This window comes from Opisthocomus hoazin, chromosome 6 (assembly GCF_030867145.1).
Source record: "Opisthocomus hoazin isolate bOpiHoa1 chromosome 6, bOpiHoa1.hap1, whole genome shotgun sequence".
Lineage (NCBI taxonomy): Eukaryota > Metazoa > Chordata > Aves > Opisthocomiformes > Opisthocomidae > Opisthocomus > Opisthocomus hoazin.
This window is the reverse complement of record NC_134419.1, coordinates 20339529-20354619: the sequence shown is the minus strand read 5'-3', so window position 1 is coordinate 20354619 and position 15091 is coordinate 20339529. Positions and strand designations below refer to the sequence as shown.

Below are 15091 nucleotides of genomic sequence, written 5' to 3'. Positions count from 1 at the left end.
GGGACTTAAAGTTAAAAAGAAATTAGTATTATTTAAAATTATTAAAAATATATTACATGAAAAAGAATTACCTCATTGTTTTGCAATGCTTGTTTTCCACTTCTTTTACTGTGGAGAAAAAAATGAAGTGTTTAATTTGTTATTAAAACACATTTCTTTGTCTTGATCTCTACACAGAAGAGACAAAAAGGAATGCTTGCGATTATATCCCTATCTATCTCTTTCAAAGTAGTACAGCATCCTTACAGGAGGGCTACCTTTCACATCAAACTTCTGTGCTATTTTTATACCATTTCAATGGAACCTTACTCCTTCCAGCATTCAGTTTCACGTACAGAAACGAAGTCTCCCACTTTCACCTCCGAGTTTTACTTTACCTTGGCTTCTGTACCACAAGCTCCTGTGTTTTCACGTTCCTAACATACACTTTGCAAGTATGGCTACATGATTCCACTGACCACAAATGCAAACTACATGAATGAAGACTCAGCAATCCAAACAACCCAACTTTGATGCTCTGCACCATCTACACAAGCCAAACAGATTTGTTTTGCATTATATTTGCTTTGAAGTAACATATTTTACCATATATAAAGATTATTTGCTCATAAACATGTGCCGCAGGGGGGAAAAAAAAAAAAAAAGCCAGATCCTGTGAAATCAAGTTCCTGCAAAGGTGTGATTGCAAGGGGAGCTGTTTTTTATTCTACCCTTTTTCCTTCTCCTGCATTTTACAGCACAGTTAGAAGGGAAATTTTTATCAACTAGTGCTAAACAAGCATTCAAAGTACAATGCTGTTGTTCTTCCTCTCCTTTTCAGAAAGGCAAACTGACATATAAGACAGCTATCATTTGCCTGTCTTCCTTTCTGACCAAGCATCTGATAAGTACATGAAGCTGTTATGAGAGTCTATGCACTTATATAGTTTAAAAGTGACGGCTAACCATATTAAAATGTAACCTCCCATTTCTCAACCATCATACTAAAACACTGACAGCAGGCTGCCTTAAAACTACAATATTCATACACTTTCAGCACAGCACCTAGGAAATTACAGGGAAGCAGAAACTATGAAAGGCACTGCTCCTTCTGCCTATAACATCAAACCTGTCAGACCAAAATCAACATCAGACTACCACACAACCAGTCATCCCGCAACTTTCTCTACAGCATCATTTCATATTTGTGCTTTAAAGCTCTGCAGAGAAAATATTTAGGATGAAACCATGCCTATTTTAATTTATGATGATTAGAAAGATCTTTGAAAGTCACTGACCTATGAAGGGAAATAATTATTATGGGAAGAAGAGGCAAGGTGGCAGAGAACGAGAAGAGAAAAGCAGGAGGAGACCATGAAAGCGAGAAGGGAGAGATGCCAGTTTAACAAGAACTTAATTAAGGTAATGGTGACATGGAGGCCTCAGAGGAGAAGACAAAAATCTTGTAAGACTACTTGTGCAAAAGACAGAACAAAGAACATGAAGGGCAGCAAAGGGCAGATGGGGGGAGAAAACTTAACAAAAGTTTAGAAGAGACACCACAATCAGGCCATGACAGCAGTATGTCTGCGGAAATCGTAACTGTGTGCAAAGTCTAAGAAACAATCTAGTTAGAGACTACATCCCGGTGACGCAGGACCAACGTATTGCTCGTACAAGAAACTTCTCAATACTTCTCATAATCTAACGAAGTACAAAAGAATGACCTATTTTGTTAAAAGTGTTCTTGAGTACGTACCAGTCCAATCACTTCTGGTTTGGGACTAAGTAGTATTCTTAGGTGTGAATAAATTGTGATCGAACTATGTGGGTATTTCCCTAGATGATTCATGACTTGCAGTAATGCAAAATGAAAGTATGCTGCTCTTCCAGATATGCTATAATAATTCTCAGCTTTGTTGCTTGAAGGCTTGCCAATGTCTGAAGTCACAACACTCATAACACACACTTATTTCAGCTTTAAAAGGATCAGAAATGAATACGTTAAAACAGTAATATATTAAGAAGATGAGGCCCAGAATTACTCTGGCATTTTAATACCTTTGATGTATTTATTCATGCATTTTTTCCTACAGTAGCTGTTGAGAGAAATTCAGCAGCTGAAATTACTGAACTGAGCTGAAACTGATCACCCATTACAGAGAAAGGACTGTTCAGAAATAGTGATCTTATATTTAACTGTGAGCTCACATTTAATTAGAATTTATATTTACAAAAATAAAAAGCATTTGTAAATTCAAAATCTAATAAAAAAGGAGCTTTAACAGTGTTCTGTTCTCTTTTTCTAAAAAAAATCATGCAAGCTCAAAACAAGACTAATACTTCAATATGGAAACAATCTTATATACAATGTATAGATTATCTAGAAGCAGAAAAATAAATGTGGCTACATAGCTCCAAAAACATTGCTCTTGCTACTAAAAATAAAATCCATTGTTATTTTAACAAGTAAAACCATTTTACTTGCAATAAAAGACAGTACCATAGTTCTGCCTGCAATAAAACTTCCACAGGCCAATTACTGTAGAACTTATCCTTCTCAAGAGTGTGATTTTTTCAGTCCAATACCTACTGGCACTACTCCAGACTCCATTATACTATTGCAGAACTTCTTTGTGAGAATAGTGGTTACATTCTCATTGAATTTAAAGACTAAACAACACCCTCAATTAGTCAGCAAGAATACAACAAGACTATCTGGTTACAGCAGCGAGCTCTAACATTTGGAATAGATTCAAGCTCTCCACTATTGCAGACCTCTCATTTACTTAATGCTGAAGAATCACAAGCCTTGTTGGTGAAGGACGGTGCTACAGGCTGTCCAAATTCTCTACTGCAAATAACTCCTCCGGTATAGCAGCCATCATTGAGCAGCACAGCGTAAGGACTGCATGGAATAGAAACATAAGGCTGCTTTTTACTGCAGTGTTAACTTCAGTGATCACCCTATCCACACATATGGCTCTCCAGTTTGAGTTAAGCTGTGCTTTTTATTATCACAGGAGTGCCTTAAAGCTCCAGTGCTACAGATGCTTGACTTGGTGATGTGGTAGGGTAACAGCTATGATACAGCTCGGGTTAGTACAATTCATCACGTGCTTCTTCAATCAATATTATTACGATTCAGGCAGCTACTATGAAATTGCAGAAGAGCTCTACTTTTGATCTTTCGTGTAGTTACTCTCGCTTCATCACAAGGTACTCACAATTAAACCCTTCCCTGAAGCTGGATTAGCTGGGACAATGAAAGATCCCAAAGGAAAAACAACTTCCAGACAGTTGGAATGGGAGTAGCACTGAGTTTAGCACTGATGTGACACGTCCTATAGGGAACACATTTCTGTTCCTCTCTACCTCAAAGTCAGAACTGTGCAGTGACCGTTCACCACTCATTTCTCCACCTCTTCTTTCTATATCAGAAAGTCCTGAGATTTTTCTCCTGCTCTCCCCTAGATTTGGATTGCCTTTTTACTTCCAGCCACCAGTTCCCCTGAGGCACTAGATTTTATTAAAAGAATTCAATAGATACATTACAGATACTAAGAAAATACAGGACCTTGCTTTAGGTGACCAAAAAAAAACGGTACGGTGACAAAATAAGACTACAAGAACAAACACTCAAAAGACAACTTTATGGCAAGAGAAAAAAAGTATGGCATCCACCACAAAGCAATCTCATCCAGTAAATCATTACATTTTTGAAATGATGAATGCCTAGCATCTTAAAAATAATAACGTGATTTTAAACTGAACCATGACAGTTTACACATCGAGAGAATATTCTGACGGCATGAGTCAAGCACAAATCAATACAGTAACATTTACTGAAGACTACACAAAATCTTCTGTATTGAACTGCTCTAATTTATTTCTCTGAAATGATAAAACCTGTAGAAACATAAGAGACAGCTTTCTCCCAAGCTCTTACTACATCAATAGAGTTCTGTAGCAGAATTACTTAACTTACTATAACTCATCTGCAATGTCTGCTTGCTTTTCAGTTTTTCCACACAGAAGATGCCAGACAAACTAAGACTTACTGCCAGGGAGTTATGAAAAAAGACTTGCCAACACAGTAATGAAGTAGCTAGTAAATGACAGGCAGACTCTGACTTCCAAGCTTCCTTCATGCCCTCAAAAACAAGGAGGGGTGGCGATGGTGAGGTTGTTGAAAAGGGTTACCCAGACAATATTTAGAAAAAGAGGTAAGATAAATTATGGTACCAAAACATGTTTCCAACACTGAGCCAAGTCTATTCATTTGGATAGGAATAGGTTTGGATGACAAGGATAGGAACACAGGTTATTCCATGATGAAACAAAACTGAAAGGCTCTTTCTGCATAGTTTCTTTACAATTTTCTATGGAAGCATTAAAAAAAAAATTGTACACAACTCTCTGCCTGTATTCAGCAGGTACTACTATTACACTAGTCAAGTCTTTCTCCAAACTTCCACAGTCTCAGGTTTAAATTTTAAAGCAAAAAAAAAAAAAAAAAAAGCCAAATTCTACTTTCAAAGGCAGAACTTCATCCATAGATCACCATGGTTGATGTAGCAACTCCTCTGCAGCAATGGAGATCACAGAGCTAAGAACAAATCGTGTAGAACGACATACAAAGTACTTTTGATTCAGATGATCTATCTATGGAATAAACTTCCAGAACATCTAGACTAAGTAATTCTGTAAAAATCTTCCTCTGTGCTAGTGATGGGGAGAGAAGGAGCTTGTATAAAGACCAGTACTATTAAATAATAACAATTAAAAAAACCCCAACTTTCACCTCCTTCACATGACCATCTGTGGTAACAAAATAATGATCAGCATAAGTTTAATCTACATCAATTTTCATAGTGTTTCCTCTGATGGCTACCTTCATGCTAAATAAAGCAAAGCATTCCTTCAAAGTGATCCTCTATGCTCATGGTGCTTAAAGTCAGACTCAAACCAAACCCACACTTCAGAGACTACAAAAGGTGTACATGAAAAGTCACTTAGCTACAGCAATGCAAGACACTCCTTACCAAGGTTACCATTTATGATAGGAAGTATGACGATCAGTTTTGAACCCCCAGTACAACACCAAAAATATTGATAAACTTGAGCAGGTTCAGCAGAGGGCCATCATGCTGGTCAGGAGGGTGGAATACAAGCCCTGTGAGAAGAAGCTGAGGGAAGAGGGCTTGGTCGTCCTGGAGAAAAGGCGGCATTGGAAGAACCTAACCGCAGCTTTCCATTTCCTAAGTGGCCACTGAGGAGACAGAGCCAGACTCCACATGGGCACAACAGAAGAAGAGAGAGAGACAACATACATGAACTGAATTGGGGAGGTTCCAACTAGAGGGGGGGAATATCACTATTACAATAATAGAGCATTGTAACAAGTTGTCCAAAGACTGTGGAATCTGTCAGTGGATGTTTTCAAGATCTAACTACACAAAGCCCGCAACAACATGGTCTAAATTCAATGTGGAGCCTGCTCTGAGCAGACGCTTGGATTAAGTGACCTCTTGAGGTGCCTTCTATCCTAAAGTATTTTATGATTCTACTCTTTAAAAAAAAAAAAAAAAACAACCCATGAACAGGCTAGAGAGATAATAGGACATACATCACCTGAAGAAGCTTCAGGAAAAGCAACATCTCAGACGTAGCCTGTTACCCATTATTTAATGCCACAGAGCTTTTACAGCAAAAATACATGCAACAAGCAGTCAGGTACCAACAGTACCAGGAGGACAGAACTACACCAAACTTTTTATTCATACATGCATGCGTGGTAACTGAATAGCACTTCACTGAAGCTAAGTAAATAGGCAAGTACTTACCAAATGGACAGCAGGTAATACAACAAAACACCTCCCCCTAACATTGAGAAACTTGATCAGCCAAAACCAGCCAAATGTTTTAAAAAAAATAACGAAAGAGTTTCAGGACTCTGTATAGGCATTTGGCAGCTGATGCTACTTCGAGGGAAGCAGCGTAGCACAGGGGTAAGGCAGAAAACTTGATGATAATACCATGCAATATCAGTCTCCAAGTAAGTGTTGGTCACAGCACTCAGGCTTTGGGTTTAACTCTATTTCTGTACCTGTGAAACTGTTCTCTCTAAAGAAACATACAACAATGGTGGTTATTTAAAAAGTATCGTTCTCAACACTACTGAAGAAGAACATGATTTGAGAAACTGGAAAAAGCTTTCAACAGGCCACTAAGTCTAGTTACTGAAAGGTCTCAGGAACACTAGTTCTGTGGCATTTATTACCAAACAGGAAAAAGTTAAAGGATTACTGTCTCTAGAAATACCTGTCACCTTCCAGAACAAAGTTCATTGGAAGCAATCTACGCTGAGCTATGCATAACAACAGGGAACTGCAGATAAACAGATAAGCAAGACTTCCAGTTTAATGACAGGTGAAGAGGAAATAAGGGTTTGAAAATGCTACATTGTGCTTAACTGCAAAAAAACCTACAAATTTCAGGTCTTGCTCCCTTCCTTCTGTAGAGTAGGATGACTAGCTTCTCCCCAACACACTGTAAAGGAAAAATATCTGTTTTAAGGATAAGTGAAGCTTTTCAAAGACTTGTTACCTCTAAGCAATCTTTGTATTTGTAATTTACAGACCTTACACTCTAGAATGGCACCGGGCAACCTTCATAGCTTTAAAAAACCACAGAAGATAGATGATTTGCAATAGTTCACTATTATTATTTATGCAGTTTTCAGGTCAGTTTTGCAGTCAAGATGCTACTGTGACATTGTAAAGACAGAATACAATTCAAATGACTGACGATGGAATGCAACAGCATATCTTGTTACAATGTGAAGAACTAATGAGAAAAGTACAGTGTCGCTCACAGCACACTCACTGGGAGACAGCTTCATACTGCATACCACATACAGAGGAATAGAGAGCAACAGTACAGTTACTTCAGGTCAAGGGCAGCAACCTTACTCAGAAGCCTGGCCACAGTCCAAAAGCATGCCTATTTATGCAGCACACCCTGAGCACACATAGAAACCAAGAGCACAATTTTCTTGGCTGTAGGCTGGTGACTAGTTGCAGCATAACCAAAAATAATGTGAGGGGAATGCATTCAGGCAACCAGGAAGGGGACTCTGAGAAGGTCAGACAGCTATATCACTGCAAGCAGGAGTTCCGAATTGCTCTGCATTGCTGTAGCTCAGTAAGTTTCCACAAACATTTGAGAAGAAGGTAAAGAAGAACGGTTGTAGAGGAAATTCTAAGTTTCAGTAGAAGTCTGCGTCTCAAGAACGAAGTAACGTGTAAAGAAAAACCTTAGAGCTACTAGTTTTCCCATAAGCTTTTTCTCTGGTCTGAGCTGCGGCTGTAGCTCTCCCTCACGGATAACAGTGGAAAAAGACTTCTAGCTAGTTCCCTACAAAGTCAAAAAGCAAATAGTTTCACAGTGTTACATGCACTCACACTAGATCTTGGCTTAGACTGAAATCATTTTATGCAATTTAGTAAGAAAGAAACCACTAATTAACTACCCAGGCCCAAAACAAAGGCAGTCTAAATGCTAGGAGTAGGGCTGAGTCATCTGGTTTCTCCTGCCTGCATACCCTCCAGCTGAAGACAGGTTTTCTGAGCCCCAAGCAGGTTCCTCTACAAGATTGGATTTCAAATGCATTTTCTAGTAATCCTATCTGGATGTTTTGTCTTTTTTTCTTTTAAATGCTAGTGCACATACAGCAAGTAGAGGACTGAACAGTCACATTCTGGATAAATCTACTTTAACACGGTTGTATAGAGCTTTTTTTTTTCCACACCTGCCACCTTCTCACAAAGCAGCACAGGTCCCCTTTAAAGCTTCTATATACATGGAAGCAGTCTATTAGTCTGCAGCAATGTAATTTCACCCTTCTTGTCAAACAGTCAAGGGGGACGTGACTAGAACAGGTCCCTTCATGCAAAGTACTCTAGCAAGGCTCAGCCAAGCACCTTCAGAACTTAAAGAAATAAGGCAAACAAACAAAACAGAGTAACACCCTAAATATACAAAACCAGAATAAAAATGCATTACTTTCTTCAAGTTACCACTGCCACTTGTTATGTTTAAACTCTGCGTTATATTTGAGAGCTTCTCGAAACGTTTGAACGTGTGTCTGTCACTTCTGATTGTACTTTTATCAATCATTGCCAAACTGTAGGTTCATGGGCAGTCCAGCTGATGACACAAGCAGAACATCTACTTCCACTCTGTCAGAAGTAAAAGGCTGAGAACGCCAATGACAGGCAAGTGCATACGTCATGCATCGCCTAAGATGAACTATGTGAAACCCTATTTGATACGGACTGTGTCAACAGCTCTGTTGACCTCTCTCAACTCAAATTAGCCTTTCCCCTTGGTTTAGCCATGTCTAACCTCTAAAGCCCCAAGTATACATTTTTCTTGGCCCATGTATTATTTTCTCCACAGGGGGATGTCAAACACTTGGGTTTCAGAAGTTCAATTGATACAAAATTGAATGTCCATAACCTAGCATCCTTTTGGATGCTAAGAGACACGGCTGGGTACACAGGAAAGGCCAGCATGTCTAGGAGCAGATTCTAAAGTCTCCTGTCACCTTTCCATATGATACAAATTTCTTCCTCTCAACTCCATTCTGTTTGTTCCCTTCCTCTCATCTTGTGGTTCCAAACTCTTTACCCTAATTGCTTTCTATTAGTCCTTTCAGTCCCTTCTTCCAACAGAAAGTTGCATGAGTTACCTTCTTTCTGAAAGCAATCCAAGTTCCTTCTCCACTTGTGCAAGTACTTTATTTTAAACCACATGGATATTCAGGAACAGTTCTCACTAGAGGGATAATGGACAATCAGCTCCTTTATTTAACACCCCTTAAGGTTTTACTTCTGAAGCAATGAAATCTTAAGCAAATATTTTGCTGCTTCTTGTTTGAGGCAGTAATGTCTAATATTCAAGGCAAAGCTCGTAAAACAGACATGGGATTAGATATTTGTGGATGAAAGGTAACACACAACTTCATTTTATTTTACATGTGTTGTACATTAAGGGCTTTTTCTTTTCTTTTACAATTCAATACTGTATAACCCTATTTCAGAATTTACCATATTTTGAGTGTCTATATTTAATGTGGGTTTAGTGTCTTTGCTTGAAAAACTACGATGTTTAGGTGAACCAAACTGGAGAAACAGAACTGTAAAGGTTGGGAGGCAGGGGCGTGAAGAGGGGCTCAGCATTCTAACAGTTTTGGCCTTTTTTTTTTTTTTTTTTTAATATGGCACGAATACGAACTACAACTCCCATTCATGCATTGTCAGTAAGGTTGAGACCATTTGTGTTCCATTAAAACAGTATTTCATAGCAACACACTGCTATCCCTTAGTAACAGAAGCTGTTGAAACATTTGTTGTTCGTGTTTGCACACAACCAGACAGTACTTGTATTACAGCACAAAACATCACTTATGAAAATACCAAAGATTAGCTCAAAGTTTTATTTCAATATTTTTTTATTACTTGCGAAAAAAATCCACTCCAAAAAATCAGTCTTTTCAGGCCTTGCTTGGTGACAAAGTCTTGGGCATTAAACTTTGGTCTTGATTTTAACTGACAGGGGACAAAGTACAAACAATACTCATCTGACTTCCGCTGGTTTTCCTTCATTCTTTCACTCTATAAATCTTTCTCCAATACTCCATAGTGGAAAAAATAGAACCATTGGTCTTTAAAATAGTTTTTATTATTTTATTTCCCTAAGTGGAAGCAACATTTTCATCTGTCAAGACACTGATCATCAGTGCTGGAGTCACTTCCGTTTGCAGAAACAGCTCATGATAGATTGAAGTCATGACTGGTTTTTGCTGCATCATCTACCCAGGATAATGTAGTCTCTCAAACAAGACAACTTAAGGATTCTAAAAAAACCCAAATACTACAACTGAAGTCATAATTGCATTTACAGATAACAACAACTCCCCCCCCCCGCCCAAGAAGAAATGAAGCTTTTTCCAAGGAAACAGACTTTGAGGAGAGCAACAGTGCATTTTTCTTTCTGCACTTTACTCCAAGGAAGCAACGTGGAATTCTAATGAGTTACTGTAAGCAAAGAGTTCTGTGTGGCTCTATTTTGGAGGATTTTAGAAAGTTGTGGTTAAAATATATTGTAAACTGCAAGAGATACTCTTAGTTCTGCAAAACAAAAGCAGTGCAATAGCTCTTACAGAAGAACATGTGTGACTAATCCAGCTAACACTAATTAAGTGATCTTTGACCTACTAAGGTAGGTTAGCATAACATATACAGCTTAATTATTCATACATTACTACTTGATATGAGTTGTACTGAACCTTGCCCCTATCGTCTGACAGCAGAAAAGTAGGTGAAAGTTGCCTCTTTCCTTCCTGCTATCATTTCTATAACCGATTATTCTAAACCAAAATTAACACACACAATACAAAAAGTCTGTGTAGGATAACTTTGTTACACATTCGAACACATTTGATTTGCTAAAAGACTTTTTTTTTTTCTCCCTTAATTTGCATGTTGTTTTTCTTTTCAACTTTGGCCAGCAATGAAACTGAACTATTGCTGTCATTCCAGCAAAACTTAAAAAAGCACACAAAATCAAACAGAAACCAGACAGTTATTCCAGGAAAACATGATACAATAGCACATCTTGTTTGAGCATAAAGTATGTATAAGCATAAATACTGAAGCATGTATTCTTAAAGAAACTATGCGAGGAAGGAAGAAGTCCTGCAGTTAAAGTTTACAGTTGCACCAGAACACTTCAATGCTTCGCTTGAATGCTTAAGGCCAGTGTTCTGCTGCTTACACTCAAGCCTGCAACATTGACCTTTGCCCTTAGGAAGCTCAAAACTAGAATTTCACCTTCCAGAATTCAATAAGCTGAAATTCATCTCACACTAACAGGACACAACATTTTCAAGCATTATACACCAAGGCTAACAAAGTAATTAACACATTAAAACTAAATCACCACTATTCCTCACACACTTTACCCAGTTAACCTCAAGCAGCAGATACACTACCAATCTTCTTCCAGACTATCTAGATTGCCAAATGAAATTCTTCTCCATAGGAATAAGTGGACAAATTTAGGACAGCCATACCCTCCTAACTTCTCCCTCTTTCCAATGAGTCATAGAAAAATACAACAGAAAAATTAGAGGGTACACTAGGCCCTGGAGATTTTTATCATTACTGCACAAAGGTTTACCACTTGTTATTATGTCAGCATCATATACCAGCACAAGTATGCTGGAATATGTAAAGATTTGGCACAATGACAATCCATTCCAAAAGTAGGCTATCATTTACATTAGCAACAAAGTACTATGGAAGGAAAGACGCATGAACTAACAAGACTAAAGGAGGATGAGGCAATGGTAACAACCAGATGCTTCAGTGTAGGCTGGAGGTACAGGCAATGTAGCTTACCTACTGGCAGTAGGTCTAGACAGGTAGCATTCACTAAGGCTCCTGGCAAGGTTTGCCTCACATGGAAACGCGGAGACAAGAACGGAGACCAGTGGGCAAAAAACATCCTCAAAAATAGCATTCAAGAAGCAGCAGCAACAGCTATTATTGAAACAACTGCATGTTGGATGCTAGAGTTTGGAATCCATGGCCACAATAGAGTACCAGTAGTAAATAAGACCTAAGCTGTGGAGGGACTCAAAAGCATAAAGCAACACATACACACAAGTGGAACAATCAAGTTTGCAAGCACGGTACTTCTTTTAGCAACTGCATTTCTAACAGATTTAAGAACACGAAACGGCTTGAGAAAGGAAGATTACAGCAGCAGTGGACAAGGTATCAGAAAGACTGCACTACAGACAGAGGAAAAGGAACACATCGGGTCAGGCTATCTCAACTTCATTCAAATGCTGAATCAGCAGGAACATAATTCATAAATTATCTCCACTTTCCAGTTCTCACTAATCTTGCAATAGAGTTTGGTCCACCTAATACATATGAATGCCTCAGATTTTTAACACTGTACCTAGCAAAACTGAAGATTCTTACAGTAAGGATGCATTCCAAACACAGTCTCCAGCACTAAGGCTAACACTCACTTTCAGTATATTGACTCTCAAGCTAATAGATGCATGCCATCGTGAAGCCCTGCAGAGCAACATCAGAAGATCTGCAAGCAAGACAGTTTGTGGGGACAACCCAGGACCCACATTATATTTATTTCAAGGATAGGGAGATTACTCTGGACAAGTTCTAGCCTGCTCCTGTCAACTGAACGCTGTTAGTAGTGGGAATATACTAAATGCACTTCAAAACCACACTAGACTTGCATCTACATTTGAAGATCTGCTCCAAGCTGAATGTAATCTAGTTTGTGTGCTCTAAGATGACAACTCAATAAAGGCAGAGCAAGGTAAGCATGGACAACTGGAAGATTCACTTTAAAAGAATGCTCTTGATCCAAATCAAAACGTAGATGCTCCCAGAACATCTGTATGGCCTAGTCTTTCTTATAAACACCATTATAATACATTAAATGTGAAAATATTGCACTACAGTGTCGGTAAGTCTCCCAGCTCACCATTTTTATGCCTTTCTATATAGCTTCTCTCCTTTATTACCACGGTATTTCATTAAATTAAGCAGAGATATCTGAAAAATATCATCGATCCCTACAAGTTTGGTAGAAGAGTAACTCTCATTGACAGTTTGGGATCTTGTTGTTTCTACTGTCATGCAAACAATGTAAGGTAGCAAACGCATGAATTGTCAGCAGCATATCAGCTTTCGACATGTTATATGACACAGTTGCATAAAGTCATGAAGCTCTTGAGGATCTCACATGTATGAAAGGAATTCCGTAAAATAAAACTGGGTTGTTGCTTAATCACAGGTATGTTATTACTTACATCTGTTGAGCAAGTCCATTTCACCATCAAGATCTAGCACCAGGGTAAGTTTGTAGCGACTACATGATATCTAACTGTACTCCCGTAACACACCAGGTCTTTAGCGTATGGTCCACAATCTACAGTCACAAATAGGCTACAATCGTAAAAGGATTGAGTCTTACATATCTTCTTCATCTGCCACACTTTCTGGACCCAACTGCTTCACAACAGATTAACAGCTACACACCCCAGCCTCTTGGAAACTGCCATCCGTGTACCTCAGTCCCCACGGCGGCATGAAAACAACAGCTGGGGTCCACTACTCGCCTACGCGGGCAGGGCGCCCCAGGACACCCCCACAAGACAACTGTTCGCTGACGTTCGCTCACAGTCAGGAAAACGGAGAAAACGGAGGTGTCTGAGAAGGAAGGCGGCGGTGGTCGCAGGAGCGGCACCGGCCGCGCCTCAGGGGCGGCGGGAGCGGGGAGCCGCCCGCCCCTTCCCCACAGGGGCCGCCGCCCCGGGAGCAGGGCGCCGGCCGCAGCGCGCCGCGCCAGCGGGGACGCGGGCTGCCCCTCCGCCGGGCCGGGAGCCCGCGAGGGCGACCGCCGCTCCCGCCTGCCTCAGCCTCCCGCCGCTGGCCCCCGGCGCCCCTCCCGCCCGGCGCAGCCCAGGCCCGGCCCCTGGCCCGCCGCTCGCCTCGGCCGGCCCGCCTCGCTCACCTGTGCTGGGCTGCCGCCCGCCGCTTGTTGAGCAGGCAGAGGAGCGCGCAGGCGGCGGCGGTGGCCCCGGCGATGGCGGAGTGCCGCACGGTGAGGTACTTGCTGTAGGCGGCCATGGTGCGAGTGCAGCCGCGGAGCCCAGCCGAGCCGAGCCGAGCCGAGCCGAGCAGGCGCGGGGCATGCCGGGAGGAGGGGGGCGGCGCTCGCCCGGCTCCACCGCCTCCGCCGGCCGGGCCGCAGCGAGCCGCGCCGGGCTGAGCTCCGCCTGGGGAGCGGCGGCGGGCAGGTTGCGTAACGCGGCCGGCGGTAATTAACGCTCCTTCCCCGTCTCCCACGCCAGCGGGCGCGCCCCCGCGGCGGGGAGCGGTGAGAGGGGAGGGGCGCTGCCTGCCGCGCCGGCCCTGCTGGCCCCGAGGTCGGGCTGAGGAGCCCGGGCGTGCCCTCCTGCCTCGGCCCGCGTTTTGATCGCCTCGGTCATCGGCTGGCGCCTGCTGCCCCGTGGGGCTCCGGATGCCCGCTGCCACGGGGGGGGGGGGGGGGTGTCTTTGTGCAGGGGTGCGATGTGAATGACGAATGTGCAGACATGACGGAATGAACCTTTGAGGGAGACTTTGGCGTAAGTTTGGCCGCCCTGACTTATTTTTTTGAGGGCCGTGAGAGGAGCTGCCAGGGTTGACTTTCAGGCAGAGGGTGGAACGAGTCGCCTCCTGGGTGAGTCCGGGGACGCAGCCGCTGCCAGGGCAGAGCCGCGCCGGGCGCCGCGGGAGGCACCAGCCCTGCCCGCCCCGCCAGCCCTGCGCCCGCACCCCCAGCCCTGCCCGCACGGGCGCTTTTCCCGGCAGAGGTAAGAACAGTTTGCCAAGTCGAGCTATACCAGCAAAAGCAGCCTTGCCGGCAAGCTGTATTGGCGCTGGGCCTTCCCCTGTGGTCATGTCCCTCAGCAAGGCGCCTGGTAGCGTACGTGAAGTGGCCCTGCTCCCTGCAGGAGCTGAGCAGTTACAGATGTAAAGCCTGTGTCGGTGCAGTGGTTGACACTGAAATCACAAAACAATTTCTCTGGTCAAACTTAAATGCGATTAGAATCAATGTCTATCCTTAGTCTAAAAAAGGTTTTCATATAGGCTTTTAAAAACACTTGAATACTTTCGAATGTTGTGCTTCTGTTATTGTAGAAGAAGATTGTATGCTCACATAGGTCAGCCAGTTTGTCGAGTGTTCGTATTTCTTTCAAACATGTCTACCTGGAGTAGCAGGGCTGAAGCTGCAGTTTGAGGAGAATTAATCTGTTTCTTCGTCGTGAATCACCACATGTACTTTTTCGCTCCCTCTCCCCATGCTTGGTATCATCAGTCATTTTGGGGCAAGTTTATGTTTTGATATAAAAGCTGGAGTCTCAAAACACCAAATTGTTCGCGTTTTGCACTAGAGTCAGGACTACTGAATCTAGTTCTCTGGCACTTGTTCTGCGACGTTGGACAAATCAATGATT

General features: G+C 41.9%; 1 protein-coding gene across 2 annotated transcripts in view; it reads right to left on the bottom strand.

Annotated features, from left to right (window-relative positions):
• ABCD3 (ATP binding cassette subfamily D member 3) overlaps nucleotides 1-13789 on the bottom strand; it is a 32809-nt gene extending 19020 nt beyond the window's left edge. For both annotated transcript variants that reach the window (XM_075424964.1, XM_075424965.1), the window contains exons 1-2: nucleotides 13603-13789; nucleotides 72-108 (exon numbers count right to left, since the gene is read on the bottom strand). In XM_075424964.1, the coding sequence (XP_075281079.1) occupies nucleotides 72-108; nucleotides 13603-13718 (153 nt within the window). In that variant the 5' untranslated portion in view covers nucleotides 13719-13789. The remainder of the gene's footprint in view (nucleotides 1-71; nucleotides 109-13602) is intronic.
• Between the last annotated feature and the right edge of the window lie 1302 nt (nucleotides 13790-15091).